At 60.8% G+C, this 18,498-nt stretch overlaps 1 protein-coding gene across 1 annotated transcript; it reads left to right on the plus strand.

Annotated features, from left to right (window-relative positions):
• The first annotated feature begins 1,170 nt into the window (after nt 1-1,170).
• On the plus strand, nt 1,171-17,352 carry CPXM1 (carboxypeptidase X, M14 family member 1). The gene is made up of 15 exons (XM_086888941.1): nt 1,171-1,513; nt 1,614-1,712; nt 2,251-2,360; nt 3,012-3,151; nt 4,027-4,111; nt 6,899-7,049; nt 7,875-7,957; nt 8,048-8,171; nt 9,922-10,118; nt 11,075-11,254; nt 12,691-12,946; nt 13,747-13,788; nt 15,485-15,624; nt 16,196-16,298; nt 17,092-17,352. The coding sequence occupies exons 1-15, from the start codon at nt 1,171-1,173 to the stop codon at nt 17,340-17,342; spliced, it is 2,304 nt and encodes a 767-aa protein (XP_086745067.1). The 3' UTR covers nt 17,343-17,352.
• Nucleotides 17,353-18,498: the final 1,146 nt, after the last annotated feature.

Here is an 18,498-nt window from a genome sequence, read left to right on the forward strand (position 1 = left end):
GGAGCATCCCAGGGTGATGCTGATCCCGGAACAGAGCCGCAGGGACCCGTCCCTGTCCTTCCAGAGGGAGCGGGGATGAGGACGAGGGACAGGGATGGCTCCGGCGCCTGCGGGAGATCCCAATAAAAGCAGCGAAAGCCGAGCCAGGGATGTTTTTTTCGGGGTGAGACCCCGCGCAGGGTGGGGGGAGAGGCAGGACCCGGGGCCCCGGAGCCGCTCCCGGGGCACCCCCGAGAGGGGTCGGGGCCGGGGGCCGCCCCTCGCCGCCGGGTTCGGGCCCGCTCCGCCCGCAGCGGCGGCTCCGGGTCCTGCCGGGTCCCCGGGCTCGGCCGGCGCTGCCGCCGCTCCCTCCCCGACGGCGGGGACACTGCGGGGGGACAGCGGGACACGGCGGGACACGGTGGGGACACGGTGGGGACACCGGGCAGGGCCCGCAGGTGAGCGGGCGGGAGCCGGTGGCCCCCGTTGGAGGCGACACGGGGGGCCCGTGATGGGGGGAGCGGAACCGGGGCCGTTTCACGGGGCGGGGCGGGCAGGGCTCGGCCGGGGGTCCCGGGCAGGGGTCCCGGGCAGGGGGAGGGCAGGAGGCGGGAGGGGTCCCGGGCAGGGCTCGGGAGGGGGTCCCGGGCAGGGGGAGGGAGGGGGTCCCGGGCAGGGGGAGGGAGGGGGTCCCGGGCAGGAGGCGGGAGGGGGTCCCGGGCAGGAAGAGGGAGGGGGTCCCGGGCAGGGGGAGGGAGGGGGTCCCGGGCAGGGGTCCCGGGCGGGAGGCGGGAGGGGGTCCCGGGCAGGAGGCGGGAGGGGGTCCCGGGCAGGAGGCGGGAGGGGGTCCCGGGCAGGAAGAGGGAGGGGGTCCCGGGCAGGGGGAGGGAGGGGGTCCCGGGCAGGGGTCCCGGGCGGGAGGCGGGAGGGGGCCCCGGGCAGGGGGAGGGAGGGGGTCCCGGGCAGGGGGAGGGAGGGGGTCTCGGGCGGGCGGGGAAGGGGCGGAGGGACGGGCGGGAGGGGCCGGGAGCGGGTCCAGGAGCGGGCAGGAACCGGGCCGGGAGCGGCAGGACCGCGGCCATGGCGGGTTCGCCCCTCGCCCCGCTGCTGCTCCTGCTGCTCCTGCTGGGCCCCCCGGCGCCCCCCGCCCGCGCCGCGCCCCCCCAGCCCGGCCGGCCCCGCTCCACCGGGATGGACACGGCCAGCGGGACCCCCAAAACCAGCGGGGTGTCCCCCAGAAACCGCAGCACCGCGGGAACCCCCAAAAACAAGGGCATGGCCGGGGGACCCCCTAAAAGCAGCGAGACGCCGCCCTGGAAAGGGAGCACGACCGTGGGACCCCCGAGGGACAGCACGGAGAGACCCCCGAGGGGAAACACGGAGAGACCCCCGAGGGGGAACAAGGCGGGACCCCCGAGGGGGAACACAGCCGGACCCCCGAGGGGAAGCACAGCCGGACCCCCGAGGGGCAGCGCGGCCCCGCCGCTCCCCCCCAGCCCCGGCCCCTCGCGGCTCAGGGACCCCGCGGGCACAGGTGGGAGCGGGGAGAGGCTCGGTGGGTAAAGGGGGGCTCCATCGGGGGGGTTTGGGGTGCCGGAGGGGTTCCCTGACACCCCCGTGTCCCCCCCCGGCAGCCGCAGCGCCCACGGGGGCGGTGCTGAGGAAGACGGGGGTGAGGAAGAAGAAGGTGCTGAGGAAGAAGCCGGAGGCTCCGGAGGCTCCGCAGGAACCGCGTACGTGCGCTGGGGGAGGGGGGCCCGGGCACCTGGGGGGCACCTGGGGGCACCTGGGGGTACCTGGGAGGGTACCTGGGGGGCACCTGGGGGCACCTCGGGGTAGTTGGGGGTACCTGGGGGGCACCTGGGGGCATCTGGGGGTACCTGGGGGCACCTGGAAGTACCTGGGGGAACCTGGGGGGCACTGGGGAGTACCTGGGGGGTACCTCGGGGTACCTGGGGGGCACCGGGGGGTACCTGGGGGTACTTGGGGAGCACCTGAGGGGCACCTGGGGGGTACCTGGGGGCATCTGGGGGAACTTGGGGGAACACCTGGGGGAACTTGGGGGGCACCTGGGGGTACCTGGGGGGGCACTTGGGAGGTACCTGGGGGTCACCTGGGGGCATCTGGGGATACCTGGGGGGCACCAGAGAGTACTGAGGGGTACCTGGTGGCACCTGGAGGTACCTGGGGGAACCTGGGGGTGCCTGGAGGGTACCTGGGGGTACTGGGGGGTCCCGGTGTGAGCCCCGGGTGTCCCCTGGGTGTCCCCAGCGTGTCCCCCCCTGGGGCTGGAGTCCCTGCGGGTGCTGGACTCGCAGCTCCGGGCGTCCAGCCACAAACGGCTCGGGCTGGGAGCGCACCGCGCCCGCCTCAACATCCAGGTACTGCAGGGTTAATTGGGCTGGGTTAATTGGGTATGGGTTAATTGGGCTGGGTTAATTGTACTGGGTTAATTGGGCTGGGTTAGTTGGGTATGGGTTAGTTGGGCTGGGTTAATTGCGCTGGGTTAATTGGGCTGGGTTAGTTGGGTTTGAGTTAATTGGGCTGGGTTAATTGCGCTGGGTTAATTGGGCTGGGCTAATTGGGCTGGGTTAGTTGGGTTTGGGTTAATTGGGCTGGGTTAATTGTGTTTGGGTTAATTGGGCTGGGTTAACTGGGCTGGGTTAATTGGGTTTGGGTTAATTGGGCTGGGTTAATTGTACTGGGTTAATTGTGTTTGGTTAATTGGGCTGGGTTAATTTGGTTTGGGTTAATTGGGCTGGGTTAATTGTGTTAGGGTTAATTGGGCTGGGTTAATTGTGTTAGGGTTAATTGTACTGGGTTAACTGTGTTTGGGTTAATTGTGTTAGGGTTAATTTGCTGGGTTAATTGTATTGGGTTAATTGTGTTAGGGTTAATTGTATTGGGTTAAGTGTGTTTGAGTTAATTGTGTTGGGGTTAATTATGGCAGGGTTAAGTGTGTTTGGGTTAACTATGTCGGGTTAATTAGCGCTGGGTTAATTAGGGCAGACGAGTTAATTGTTCCCCGTCAGTCGGGTCTGTCGGACGGCGATCCCTTCGACGGCGGCTGGTGCGCGGCGCACGCGGACACGGAGCAGTGGCTGCAGGTGGACGCGGGCGGCCCCACGCGCTTCACCGGCATCGTCACCCAGGGGCTCAACTCCATCTGGACGTGAGGGGGGACCTGGGGACGGGCTGGGGACATCTGGGGACATCTGGGGACATCTGGGGACATTTGGGGACGGGCTGGGGCCATTTGGGGACAGGCTGGGGACATCTGGGGACATTTGGGGACATCTGGGGACAGGCTGGGGACGGGCTGGGGACATCTGGGGACATTTGGGGACAGGCTGGGGCCATTTGGGGACATGCTGGGGCCATTTGGGGACAGCCTGGGGACAGCCTGGGGACATTGGGGGCCATCTGGGGACATCTGGGGATGGGCTGGGGACATCTGGGGACATTTGGGGACGGGCTGGGGACATCTGGGGACATTTGGGGACACGCTGAGGCCGTTTGGGGCCATTTGGGGACACGCTGAGGCCGTTTGGGGCCATTTGGGGACAGGCTGGGGACATTTGGGGACAGCCTGGGGACAGCCTGGGGACATTGGGGGCCATCTGGGGACAGCCTGGGGACATTTGGGGACAGCCTTAGGGCCATTTGGGGCCATTTGGGGACAGTCTGGTGACATTTGGGGACAGGCTGGGGACAGGCTGGGGCCATTTGGGGACAGGCTGGGGCCATTTGGGGACAGGCTGGTGACATTTGGGGACATTTGGGGCAGACTGGGGCCATTTGGGGCCATTTGGGGACAGGCTGGTGACATTTGGGGCCATTAGGGGACAGGCTGGGGCCATTTGGGGACAGGCTGGTGACATTTGGGGCCATTTGGGGCCATTTGGGGACAGGCTGGGGACATTTGGGGACATCTGGGGACACGCTGGGGCCATTTGGGGCCATTTGGGGACAGTCTGGGGACATCTGGGGACAGTCTGGTGACACCTGGGGACCCCCCGAGCTCCCCCCGCTCTCTGTGCCCCACAGCTACCAGGGGGTGACGTCCTACAAGGTGCAGGTCAGCAACGACTCGCACACCTGGAGGCCGAGCCTCAACGGCAGCCAGGAGGCGGTGGGTGATCAACTGGGGGCGTTAATTAGCTTAATTAGCTTAATTAGCTTAATTAGCTTAATTGCGCTGGGGGTTAATTATGCCAGGGTTAATTGTGATGGGGGTTAATTGTGTTGGGGGTTAATTATGCCATTAATGGCACCCAAGAGGAGGTGGGTGCCCAACGGGGGGACACTGATCAACTGGGGAGGTTAATTAGATTAATTAGCTTAATTAGGTTAATTGTGTTGGGGGTTAATTATGCCAGGGTTAATTGTGATGGGGGTTAATTGTGTTGATGGTTAATTATGCCACCAACGGCACCCAGGAGGCGATGGGTGCCCAACGGGGGGACACTGATCAACTGGTAGGGGTTAATTAGCTTAATTAGGTTAATTAGGTTAATTGTGTTGGGGGTTAATTATGCCAGGGTTAATTGCATTGGGGGTTAATTATGCCAGGGTTAATTGTGTTGGGGGTTAATTATGCCAGGGTTAATTGCATTGGGGGTTAATTATGCCAGGGTTAATTGTGTTGGGGGCTAATTATGCCAGGGTTAATTGCGTTGGGGGTTAATTATGCCAGGGTTAATTGCATTGGGGGTTAATTATGCCAGGGTTAATTGTGTTGGGGGCTAATTATGCCAGGGTTAATTGCGTTGGGGGTTAATTATGCCATTAACGGCACCCAAGAGGCGGTGGGTGCCCAACAGGGGGACACTGATCAACTGGGAGGGGTTAATTAGCTTAATTAGATTGATTGTTTTGGGGGTTAATTATGCCAGGGTTAATTGTGTTGGGGGTTAATTATGCCAGGGTTAATTGTGATGGGGGTTAATTATGCCAGGATTAATTGCATTGGGGGTTAATTATGCCATTAATGGCACCCAAGAGGAGGTGGGTGCCCAACAGGGGGACACTGATCAACTGGGGAGGTTAATTAGATTAATTAGGTTGATTGTGTTGGGGGTTAATTGCGTTGGGGGTTAATTATGCCAGGGTTAATTGTGTTGGGGGTTAATTATACCAGGGTTAATTGTGTTGGGGGTTAATTATGCCACCAACGGCACCCAAGAGGCGGTGGGTGCCTAACGGGGGGACGCTGATCAACTGGGAAGGTTAATTAGATTAATTAGATTAATTAGGTTAATTGTGTTGGGGGCTAATTATGCCAGGGTTAATTGCGTTGGGGGTTAATTATGCCATTAATGGCACCCAAGAGGAGGTGGGTGCCCAACGGGGGGACACTGATCAACTGGCAGGGGTTAATTAGGTTAATTAGATTGATTGTGTTGGGGGTTAATTATGCCAGGGTTAATTGCGTTGGGGGTTAATTATGCCAGGGTTAATTGCGTTGGGGGTTAATTATGGCATCAATGGCACCCAAGAGGCGGTGGGTGCCCAACGGGGGGACACTGATCAACTGGGAAGGTTAATTAGATTAATTAGCTTAATTAGGTTGATTGTGTTGGGGGTTAATTATGCCAGGGTTAATTGTGTTGGGGGTTAATTGTGTTGGGGGTTAATTGTGTTGGGGGTTAATTATGCCAGGGTTAATTGTGTTGGGGGTTAATTATGCCAGAGTTAATTGCATTGGTGGTTAATTATGCCATCAATGGCACCCAAGAGGAGGTGGGTGCCCAACGGGAGGACACTGATCAATTGGGTGGGATTAATTAAGTTAATTAGCTTAATTAGGTTAATTGTGTTGGGGGTCCCTGTACTAAAGGTGGATTTGGGGTCCCTGTGCTGAGGCTGGGTTTGGGGTCCCCGTGCCAGGGCTGTGACAGGTTTGGGGTCCCTGTGCCAGGGCTGAATTTGGGGTCCCTGTGCTCAGTGGATTTGGGGTCCCTGTGCTCAATGGATTTGGGGTCCCTGTGTTCAATGGATTTGGGGTCCCCATGCTGAGGGTGGATTTGGGGTCTCTGCTCAGTGGATTTGGGGTCCCTGTGCTCAGTGGATTTGGGGTCTCTGTGCTCAGTGGATTTGGGGTCTCTGTGCTCAGTGGATTTGGGGTCCCTGTGCTCAGTGGATTTGGGGTCTCTGTGCTCAGTGGATTTGGGGTCCCTGTGCTCAGTGGATTTGGGGTCCCTGTGCTCAGTGGATTTGGGGTCTCTGCTCAGTGGATTTGGGGTCTCTGCTCAGTGGATTTGGGGTCCCTGTGCTCAGTGGATTTGGGGGTTCCTGTGCTGAGGGTGGATCTGGGGTCCCTGTGCTCAGTGGATTTGGGGTCCCTGTGCTCAGTGGATTTGGGGGTTCCTGTGCTGAGGGTGGATCTGGGGTCCCTGTGCTCAATGGATTTGGGGGTCCCTGTGCTCAGTGGATTTGGGGTCCCTGTGCTCAATGGATTTGGGGTCCCTGTGCTCAGTGGATTTGGGGTCTCTGTGCTCAATGGATTTGGGGGTCCCTGTGCTGAGGGTGGATTTGGGGTCCCTGTGCTCAGTGGATTTGGGGTCCCTGTGCTCAGTGGATTTGGGGTCCCCATGCTGAGGGTGGATTTGGGGGTTCCTGTCCCATGGACAGATTTGGGGTCCCTGTTTTCAGGGCTGTATCAGGATCAGGTTTGGGGATCTCCGTCCCGGGGAGGATTTTGGGGTCCCGCTGCCTGACCCATGCCAGGAACAGATTTGGGGCTCCCTCTGCCCACCTGAGCTCCAGCCCCGGCCCTGCTGCTCCTCCTTAAGGGCTGGAGGGGACCGGACCCCCTGACCCCGGTGTCCCCCTGGTGTCCCCCCTGGTGTCCCCCGGTGTCCCCCTGGTGTCCCCCCGGTGTCCCCCGGTGTCCCCCCTGACCCCGGTGTCCCCGCAGGTGTTTCCCGGGAACAGAGACCCCGAGACGCCGGTGCTGAACCTGCTGCCGTCTCCCCTGGTGGGCCGATTCCTGCGCATCAACCCCCAGAGCTGGTTCCCCAACGGCACCATCTGCCTGCGGGCCGAGGTTCTGGGCTGTCCCGTGCCCGGTGGGTGTCCCCTGCGGCTGTCCCCGGCTGTCCCCTGCCCCGTGGGGACCCTCTGGGTGACCCCTGCCCCATGGGGGCCCTCTGGGTGTCCCCAGCTCTCCCCTGCCCCATGGGGACCCTCTGGGTGTCCCCTGCCCCATGGGGACCCTCTGGGTGATCCCTGCCCCATGGGGACCCTACGGGTGTCCCTGGCTGTCCCCTGCCCCATGGGGACCCTACGGCTGTCCCTGGCTGTCCCCTGCCCCATGGGGACCCTACGGCTGTCCCTGGCTGTCCCCTGCCCCATGGGGACCCTACGGCTGTCCCTGGCTGTCCCCTGCCCCATGAGGACCCTCTGGGTGGCCCCAGCTCTCCCCTGCCCCATGGGGACCCTCTGGGTGGCCCCTGCTGTCCCGTGGGGACCCTCTGGGTGTCCCCTGCCCCATGGGGACCCTCTGGGTGACCCCTGGCTGCCCCAGCAGCTCCTGCTGTGGCCGGTGTGACAGGCTGGGCCGTTCGTGATGTCCCCTCGATGTCCTCCTGTGTCCCCTCGATGTCCCCTCTCTGTCCCCCGGTGTCCCCTCGATGTCCCCCGTGTCCCCTCGGTGTCCCCTCTCTGTCCCCCGGTGTCCCCTCGATGTCCCCCGGTGTCCCCACTCTGTCCCCTCGATGTCCCCCCGTGTCCCCTCGGTGTCCTCTCGATGTCCCCCGGTGTCCCCCCGGTGTCCCCCCGGTGTCCCCTCGATGTCCCCCGGTGTCCCCTCGATGTCCCCCGGGTCCCCTCGATGTCCCCCGTGTCCCCTCTCTGTCCCCCGTGTCCCCTCGATGTCCCCCGTGTCCCCGCAGACCCCAGCGATGCCCGCTCCTCGCAGCCCCCGCCCGAAGCTCAGCTGGATTTCCGCCACCACAACTACAAGGAGATGAGAAAGGTGCCACCTCCGTGTCCCTGCGGGGCGGGGGAGGGGGCTGTGCCACCTCGGGTGTCCCCGGGGTGTCCCTGACGCTGTCGCCACCCGCAGCTGATGAGGAGGGTGAGCGAGGAGTGCCCCGACATCACCCGCGTGTACAGCATCGGGCAGAGCTCCCGCGGGCTGCGCCTGCTCGCCATGGAGATCTCGGACAACCCCGGGCAGCACGAGCTCGGTGGGTGGCGGAGGGGACAGCTGGGGACAGCTGGGGACAGATGGGGTGGGACAGCCGGGGTGGGACAGCCAGGGACAGCTGGGGACAGCCGGGGTAGGACAGCCGGGGTGGGACAGCCAGGGACAGCTGGGGACAGCCGGGGTAGGACAGCCGGGAACAGCTGGGGACAGCTGGGGTGGGACAGCCGGGGACAGCCGGGGACAGCCGGGGTGGGACAGCCGGGGTGGGACAGCTGGGGACAGCCGGGGTGGGACAGAGTGGCCGTGGGGACAGTGTCCAGGGATGGCCGGGTTGGGATGCAGGGACTGGGGATGGACGGGGGTCACCAGGGACAGCCAGGCTGGTGCAGGGGGTGGGGACAGTCACAGGGTTGGGGACAGTCACAGGGGCTGGGGACAGTCACGGGGGGTGGGGACAGTCACTGGGTTGGGGACAGTCACAGGGGGTGGGGACAGTCACAGGGGCTGGGGACAGTCACTGGGTTGGGGACAGTCACAGGGTTGGGGACAGTCACAGGGGCTGGGGACAGTCACGGGGGGTGGGGACAGTCACTGGGTTGGGGACAGTCACAGGGCCTGGGGACAGTCACAGGGGCTGGGGACAGTCACAGGGGCTGGGGACAGTCACAGGGGCTGGGGACAGTCACTGGGTTGGGGACAGTCACAGGGGGTGGGGACAGTCACTGGGTTGGGGACAGTCACAGGGTTGGGGACAGTCACAGGGGCTGGGGACAGTCACTGGGTTGGGGACAGTCACTGGGTTGGGGATAGTCACTGGGTTGGGGACAGTCACAGGGGGTGGGGACAGTCACAGGGGCTGGGGACAGTCACATGGCTGGGGACAGTCACTGGGTTGGGGACAGTCACTGGGTTGGGGACAGTCACAGGGGCTGGGGACAGTCACAGGGGCTGGGGACAGTCACTGGGTTGGGGACAGTCACTGGGTTGGGGACAGTCACTGGGTTGGGGACAGTCACAGGGGCTGGGGACAGTCACCAAGGATGCCCTGGCTGGCTCGGGGGGCGGTGTCTGGGCCACCCAGCCTGGCATGGGATGGGGACAGAGCAGCTGGGGATGCCCAGGATGGAGTTGGGGACACGGGGACACCCAAACTGAGGGGGACAGGGACACCCAGGATGGGGATAAGGACACAGGGACACCCAGGGTGGGGACAGGGACACAGGAACACCCAGGGTGGTGACAGGGACACCCAGGGTGGGGACAGGGACACAGGAACACCCAGGGTGGTGACAGGGACACCCAGGATGAGGACAGGGACACTCAGGATGGGGACAGGGACACTCAGGGTGGGGACAGGGACACCCAGGATGGGGATAAGGACACAGGGACACCCAGGATGAGGACAGGGACACTCAGGGTGAGGACAGGGACACTCAGGATGAGGACAGGAACACCCAGGGTGGGGACAGGGACACTCAGGATGAGGACAGGGACACCCAGGATGGGGACAGGGACACTCAGGATGAGGACAGGGACACCCAGGATGGGGACAGGGACACTCAGGGTGGGGACAGGGACACCCAGGGTGGGGACAGGAACACCCACGGTGGGGACAGGGACACCCAGCGTGGGGACAGGGACACCCAGGATGGGGATAAGGACACAGGGACACCGAGGGTGGGGACAGGGACACCGAGGGTGGGGACAGGGACACAGGAACACCCAGACCGCTGCCATGAGGACAGCGACAGCCACCAAAACCCCTCCAGCCACATCTCCACACCCGACAGGAGAACCGGAATTCCGCTACGTGGCCGGGATGCACGGGAACGAGGTTCTGGGCCGGGAGCTCCTGCTGAACCTGATGGAATTCCTGTGCCGGGAATTCCGGCTGGGCAACCCCCGCGTGGTGCAGCTGGTGACGGACACGCGCATCCACCTGCTGCCCTCCATGAACCCCGACGGATACGAGACCGCCTACAAGCTGGTACGGTTGGTGTCACCCGGCGCGGTGTCGGCGTCACCCGTCGCGGTGTCGGTGTCACCCGGTGCGGTGTCGGTGTCACCCGGCGCGGTGTCGGTGTCACCCGTCGCGGTGTCAGCGTCACCCGTCACGGTGCCGATGTCACCCGGCGCTCGCGGTGTCGGTGTCACCCAGCGCGGTGTCGGTGTCACCCGGCGCGGTGTCGGTGTCACCCGGTGCGGTGTCGGTGTCACCCCGTGCGGTGTCGGTGTCACCCGTCACGGTGTCGGTGTCACCCGGCGTGGTGTCGGTGTCACCCAACACAGTGTCAGTGTCACCCCGTGCGGTGTCGGTGTCACCCAGTGCGGTGTCGGTGTCACCTGTCGCGGTGTCGGTGTCACCCATCACGGTGCCGATGTCACCTGGCGCTCGCGGTGTCGGTGTCACCTGTCGCAGTGCCAATGTCACCCATCGCGGTGTCGGTGTCACCCGGCGCTCGCGGTGCCGATGTCACCCGGCGTTCGTGGTGCCGGTGTCACCCCGTGCGGTGCCGGTGTCACCCCGTCGCGGTGTCGGTGTCACCCCGTCGCGGTGTCGGTGTCACCCAGCGCGGTGTTGGTGTCACCCAGCGCGGTGTTGGTGTCACCCAGCGCAGTGCCGGTGTCACCCAGCGTGGTGTCGATGTCACCCAGCATGGTGTCGGTGTCACTTGGCGCGGTGCCGATGTCACCCGGAGCTCATGGTGCTGGTGTCACCCGTCGCGGTGCCAATGTCACCCAGCAGTAGCGGTGCCGATGTCACCCAGCGCTCGCGGTGTCGGTGTCACCCATCGCGGTGCCGGTGTCACCCAGCGCTCGCGGTGTCAGTGTCACCCATCGTGGTGCCGATGTCACCCGGCGCTCGCGGTGCCGGTGTCACCCGGCGCTCGCGGTGCCGATGTCACCCGGCGCTCGCGGTGACGGCCGCGGTGCCGCCGGCAGGGCTCGGAGCTGGTGGGATGGGCCATGGGCCGCTGGACGTACGAGGGCATCGATCTCAACCACAACTTTGCCGATCTGAACACGGCGCTGTGGGACGCCGAGGACAGCGATTTGGTGCCTCACCGCTTTCCCAATCATTACATCCCCATCCCGGAGTATTACACCTTCGCCAACGCCACGGTGAGAGGTCAAAAATGGCCAAAAAACCCAAAAATGGTCTGATTGTCCTGGGGGGGGGGATGTGGTGAGACCCCAAAACTGACCGGCCTGTCACAGAGGTGCTGTGGTGGCCCAAAAGCCACCTGGGCTGTGTCGGTGTCACAGCGAGAGCTCAAAACCATCCCAAAACCACCCCAAAATCCTCCCATCGTGTCTGTCACAGTGAACCCCCAAAACCACCCCAAAACCACCCCAAAATCCTCCCATCGTGTGTGTCACAGTGAACCCCCAAAACCACCCCAAAACCACCCCAAAATCCTCCCATCGTGTGTAAGTGTCACAGTGAACCCCCAAAACCACCCCAAAACCACCCCGAAGTCCTCCCATCCTGTGCCAGTGTCACAGCGAGACACAAAACCACCTGATAGTCCCCCTGAAACCCCCCCAAACCCCCCAAAGTCTCCCCAAAACCCCCAAAGTCCCTCTGAAATCCCCTTAAAACCCCCCAAAGTCCCTTTGAAACCCCCCAAAGTCCCTCTGAAATCCCCCTAAAACCCCTCTGTAACCCCCCAAACCCCTCCCCTGTGTCCCCCCGTGTCCCTCCAAACCCCACAGGTGGCCGCAGAGACGCGGGCGGTGATCTTGTGGATGCAGCGCTACCCAAAAACCCCTCAAAGTCCCCCCAAAACCCCCAAAACCCCTCTGTAACGCCCCAAAACCTTTCTGTAACCCCCAAAGCCCCCCCAAACCCCTCTCTAACGCCCGAACCCCCCAGGTGGCCACGGAGACGTGGGCAGTGATCTTGTGGATGCAGCAGTACCCCAAAGTCCCCCCAAAATCCCTCTGTAACCCCCCAAAACCTCTCTGTAACCCCCCAAACCCCTCTGTAACCCCCAAACCCCTCAGTAACACCCCATGTCCCCCCAGGTTGCGGCCGAGACGCGGGCGGTAATCGCGTGGATGCAGCGCTACCCAAAACCCCCCAAAGTCCCCCCAAAACCCCTCTGTAACCCCCAAACCCCTCTGTAACCCCCCAAAACCCCTCTGTAACCCCCAAATCCAACCCCCAAACCCCCAAAACCCCTCTGTAACCCCCAAATCCCACCCCCGTGTCCCCCCAGGTTGCGGCCGAGACGCGGGCGGCGATCACGTGGATGCAGCGCTACCCAAACCCCTCTGTAACTCCCCAAACCCCCAAAACCCCTCTGTAACCCCCCCAAAACCCCTCTGTAACCCCCAAACCCCTCTGTAACCCCCCAAACTCCTCTGTAACCCCCAAATCCCACCCCCGTGTCCCCCCAGGTTGCGGCCGAGACGCGGGCGGTGATCGCGTGGATGCAGCGCTACCCAAAACCCCCCAAAGTCCCCCCCAAACCCCTCTGTAACCCCCAAATCCAACCCCCAAACCCCCAAAACCCCTCTGTAACCCCCCAAATCCCACCCCCGTGTCCCCCCAGGTTGCGGCCGAGACGCGGGCGGTGATCGCGTGGATGCAGCGCTACCCGTTCGTGCTGAGCGCCAACCTGCACGGAGGGGAGCTGGTGGTCACGTACCCGTTCGACATGAGCCGAACCCCCTGGAAGGCCCAGGAGCTCACCCCGACTCCGGACGATGCCGTGTTCCGCTGGCTCGCCACCGTCTACGCCACCGCCAACCCCGCCATGGCCACCGCCAACAACCGCAGGTGTCACCACGAGGATTTCACGCGCTTCGGTGAGGGGGAAATGAGATTCCAAGTGGTTTTATTTTATATGTTATGTCATGTCATGTTATGTTATGTTTTATGTTATGTTTTATGTTATGTTTAGTTATGTTATGTCATGTGTTATGTTATGTTATGTGCTATGTTATGTTTAGTTATGTTATGTTATGGTTATGATTATGTTATGTTATGTTATTTTTATTGTATATGGTTTATATTTAGGTTTTAGGTATTAAAAAATAAACACATAATATACATAAACTATATATATGTATAAAATATATATATGATACATATATATAATATAAATAATATATATAATATATAATGAATAAAATATTATATAAATATATATTATATATATGATATATATAAATAGTATATAATAATTATAAATAATAAAATGTATTGTATATAAATATATATAATATAACAATATTTATATGTATATTTATAGATTTATATATATAAATATTATATAATAATTATATATAACAATTATAAATAATAAAATTTATATATAATTATGTATGTAATATAATATATATTTATATGTATTTTTATATAAATATATTCTTTTTATATAACTTTTCTTATATATAATAATTACAAATAATATAATATAATATAATATAATATAATATAATATAATATAATATAATATAATATAGTATAATATAATACAATGTAATACAATACAATACAATATAATACAATACAATACAATATAATACAATACAATATAATACAATACAATATAATACAATACAATATAATATAATCTAATCTATAATATATACATTTCTATCAGGTAACATCATCAACGGAGCCCAGTGGCACACAGTGGCTGGCAGTGAGTAAGGGGAGAGGGGAAAGGGTTCAGATTTTTTGGGGTTGAGGTTTTTGAGGTTTAAAGGGGAGAGAATTGAATTTTAAAGGTGTTTGGAGGGGTGTGGGTTATCGGGGTGGGTTATCAGGGCAGTTATTGGGTGTGGGTTATTGGGTGTGGGTTATTGGGGTGGGTTATTTGGGGTGGGTTATTGGGGTGGGTTATTGGGTGTGGGTTATCAGGGCGGTTATTGGGTGTGGGTTATTGGGTGTGGGTTATCGGGGTGTGCTATCGGGGTGGGTTATCGGGGTGGGTTATCGGGGTGGGTTATCGGGGTGTGCTATCGGGGTGTGCTATCGGGGTGGGTTATCGGGGTGTGTTATTGGGTGTGGGTTATTGGGGTGGGTTATTGGGGTGGGTTATCGGGGTGGGTTATCGGGGTGGGTTATCGGGGTGTGTTATCGGGGTGGGTTATCGGGGTGTGTTATCGGGGTGTGCTATCAGGGTGTGTTATTGGGGTGGGTTATCGGGGTTGGTTATCGGGGTGGGTTATTGGGGGTGGGTTATCAGAGTGGCTAATTGGGTGTGGGTTATTGGGGGTGGGTTATCGGGGTGGGTTATCGGGGTGTGTTATTGGGGTGGGTTATTGGGGGTGGGTTATCGGGGTGGGTTATTGGGGGTGGGTTATCGGGTGTGGGTTATCGGGGTGGGTTATCGGGGTGGGTTATCAGGGTGGGTTATTGGGGGTGGGTTATCGGGGTGGGTTATCGGGTGTGGGTTATTGGGTGTGGGTTATTGGGGGTGGGTTATCGGGGTGGGTTATCGGGGTGTGTTATTGGGGTGGGTTATTGGGGGTGGGTTATCGGGGTGGGTTATTGGGGTGGGTTATTGGGGTGGGTTATTGGGGGTGGGTTATCAGGGTGGCTAATTGGGTGTGGGTTATTGGGGGTGGGTTATCGGGGTGGGTTATCGGGGTGGGTTATCAGGGTGGGTTATTGGGGGTGGGTTATCAGGGCGGTTATTGGGTATGGGTTATTGGGTGTGGTTTATTGGGGGGAGTTATTGGGGTTGGGTTATCGGGGTGGGTTATTGAGTGTGGGTTATCGGGGGTGGGTTATTGGGTGTGGGTTATTGGGGGTGGTTTATTGGGGGGGTTATTGGGGGTGGGTTATCAGGGTGGGTTATCGGGGTGGGTTATTGAGTGTGGGTTATCGGGGGTGGGTTATTGGGGGTGGGTTATCAGGGTGGGTTATTGGGGGTGGGTTATCAGGGCGGTTATTGGGTATGGGTTATTGGGTGTGGTTTATTGGGGGGAGTTATTGGGGGTGGGTTATTGAGGTGGGTTATTGGGTGTGGGTTATCAGGATGGGTTAACGAGGTGGGTTATTGGGGTGTGTTATCGGGGTGGGTTATTGGGGGTGGGTTCATGAGAGTGGATTATTGGGGGTGGGTTATCGGGGATGGAGTCGTCTCCCAAAGAGGCTTGCGCACTTCATCACGGCTTTGTTTGGGTTTAGTTATCTTTCGTTACATTTATTTATCTTTTATTTTTTATCTCTATCTTTCTTTATCTTTATTAAGATATAAGACATTTAGATTTTAAAATCCTAGAATTTAAATATAAACTTAACATAATCATCCAAATAAGCATAAAATACCCTAAAATTTCAAGATAAAAATTTAACTTTTTTCCCTATTTTTGCCCCCCTTTGCCGGGCAGGTATGAATGATTTCAGTTATCTGCACACCAACTGCTTCGAGATCACCGTGGAGCTTTCCTGCGACAAATTCCCGCACGCGTCCGAGCTGCCCCACGAGTGGGAAAACAACCGCGAGTCTCTGCTGCTCTTCATGGAGCAGGTGGGGCACCCCCGGGGGGCTTGGGGGGCTCCCAGGGGGCTCGGGGGGCACCCAGGGGGGCTCGGGGGGCTCCCAGGGGTTGGGGATGTGGCTCGGGGGGCACCGAAGGCACCCCAGGGATGTTTGTGAGGAGGGTGATGGGACAATGGGGGCACTGGGGAAGGGGGTCTGGGGTCATGGGTACAGTGGTGACACTGGGAAAGGGGGTCCAGGATGTGGGGACACTGGGGGGTCTGAGGGTCTGGGGTCATAGGGACAATGGGGACACTGGGGAAGGGGATCTGGGGTCATGGGGACAATGGGGTCACAAGCAGGTCAGGGACAGGGAAGCCCCAGGGGTTCTCCATAAGCCTTTGGGGGTGGAACAGGGGAGGGATACTGCAGGGTGACAGCAGGGTGACAGTGGGACACAGCTGTCCCCGAAGGCTGCGGGTGGCACTGGGACAGGCCAGGGACACTGCAGGGAGGACACGGGCAGGGTGACAGCGGGACACAGCTGTCCCCAAAGGCTGCGGGTGGCACTGGGACAGGGGAGGGGACACAGCTGTGCCAGCATCCCAACCCCCTCCAGGTGCACCGCGGCATCAAGGGCGTGGTTCGGGACGATGACACCGAGCAGGGCATCCCCAACGCCATCATCTCCGTGGATGGCATCAACCACGACATCCGCACCGGTACCGGGGCACAACCGGGACACAACCGGGACACAGGGACACCAGGAAACCGGGACACCGGGATGGCTGTGGGGTGGGATTTGGGGTGGGGGCAGAAATGGGATTGGGAATGAAGGTGGGATAGGGCCAGGGATGGGATGGGATGGGAATGAGGTGGTGGGGGTGGAGATGGGGACAGGGAAAGGAATGAGATGGGATCTGGGAATGGGATTGGGAATTGCGGGTGGGACAGAAATAGGATTGGACTGGGCAAAGGGGGTGGAATGGGACGGAGACGGGACTGGGATGGGAATGGGAATGGGATGAGGTTGGGAATAGGGATGGGACAGGAATGGATGGCGCTGGGGATGTCAACAGGATGGGGACAAAGGAATGAGATGGGATTTGGGAATGGGATTGGGAATTGTAGATGGGGATGGAAATAGGATTGGACTGGGAAAGGGGATGGGGAAAGGAACGGGACTGCGGATATGAATGGGATGGGGATGGAAGGGGGATGGGACTGGCAATGGAAGTGGGGTCAGACTGGGAACGGGATTGGGGCTGGGAACGGGATTGGGGCTGGGAACGGGATTGGGGCTGGGAACGGGATTGGGGCTGGGAATGGGAACGGGATTGGGGCTGGGAACGGGATTGGGGCTGGGAATGGGATTGGGGCTGGGAACGGGATTGGGGCTGGGAACGGGATTGGGGCTGGGAATGGGATTGGGGCTAGGGACGAGGACAGGAACGGGGTGGGGATGGCAGCAGGGACAGGGATGGCGACAGGAGGTGACAGCCGCCCCCGCCGCAGCCTCGGGCGGTGACTACTGGCGGCTGCTGAACCCGGGCGAGTACGAGGTGACGGCGCGGGCCGAGGGCTACGAGGCGGCCACGCGGCCGTGCCGGGTCTACTTCGAGAACGTTCCCAGCCCGTGCAACTTCCGCCTGGCGCGGGCGAGGAGCCGCCACCGGCCCGGGGGGACCCGCCCGGGCCCCGACCCGGCCCTGCGGCTGCAGCGGCTGCGCCTCCGCCGCCTGCGAGCCCACGGCCGCGGGCACTGAGCGGGGCGGCCCCGGGACCGCGGGGAGTGAGCGGGGGGGTCCCGGGGAGTGAGCGGGGTGTCCCGGGGAGTGAGCGGGGGGGTCCCGGGGAGTGAGCGGGGTGTCCCGGGGAGTGAGCGGGGTGTCCCGGGGAGTGAGCGGGGGGTCCCGGGGAGTGAGCGGGGGGGTCCCGGGGAGTGAGCGGGGTGTCCCGGGGAGTGAGCGGGGGGTCCCGGGGAGTGAGCGGGGGGGTCCCGGGGAGTGAGCGGGGGGTCCCGGGGAGTGAGCGGGGGGGTCCCGGGGCCGCGGGCTCGGCCGGGGGACCGCGCTGGGACGGCTCCCAGTAAAGTTTGGCTGCGCTGCCGCTGCGACTCTGCGGGCGTGGAGCGGCGGAGGGGCCGGGAACGGGAACAGGAACGGGAATGGGACCGGGACCGGGGCTCGACCCCGCCCCAGACCCTCGCGTGGGAACTCGGCGAGGCCACGCCCCTTCCGTGGTCATAAATGGGCACTGGTCCTAAGCCACGCCCCTTTTTCTTATCGATTGCTCCCCACGGCCCCGCCCCTCTCGCCCCGTCCCCATTGGATCACGTGGCTCCGCCCTCGACGCGCGCGTGAGCGTTGTCCCGCCCTTCTCCTCAGCTCTGGGCTCCTATTGGCTGATTTCGGCGGGAGGGGCGGGGCGGGGCGGCTGCAGGGACCAATAGGGTGCGAGATTCGTCTGTGGCGCGAAGGGGGAGGGGCTGGGGGGACCCTGAGGGGATACAGGGGGGACCCTGAGGGGACCCCGAGGGGACACCGAGGGGGTTCGGGGGACACCGAGGGGACACCGAGGGGGTTCGGGGGACACCGAGGGGACACCGGGGGGACACTGAGGGGACACTGGGACCATCACCGGCCCACGGGGATAATGGGTGCCTGCAGCGTGGGGCGGCCGGACAGTGCCGGTGCCACCGGGACGGTCTGGGGGCTACCGGGGGGGGCCTGTGAGGTTCCGGGGACCTCACGGGGACAATGGCGGGGGGGGGTCCTTGGGCCGTGAGGGGGCACTGGGGGGTGTTGGGACTTTGGGGACACCGAGAGAGGGGCCTGAGGGCTGCGGGGGGCTCAGAGGAGCCGGGCACCCCCTGGAGCCCCCGGAACACGGGGGGCAGCGGCGCGGAGCACCCCGAGTCCC

Source organism: Cyanistes caeruleus, chromosome 5 (assembly GCF_971803275.1).
Source record: "Cyanistes caeruleus chromosome 5, bCyaCae1.hap1.1, whole genome shotgun sequence".
NCBI classification, from domain to species: Eukaryota; Metazoa; Chordata; class Aves; order Passeriformes; family Paridae; genus Cyanistes; species Cyanistes caeruleus.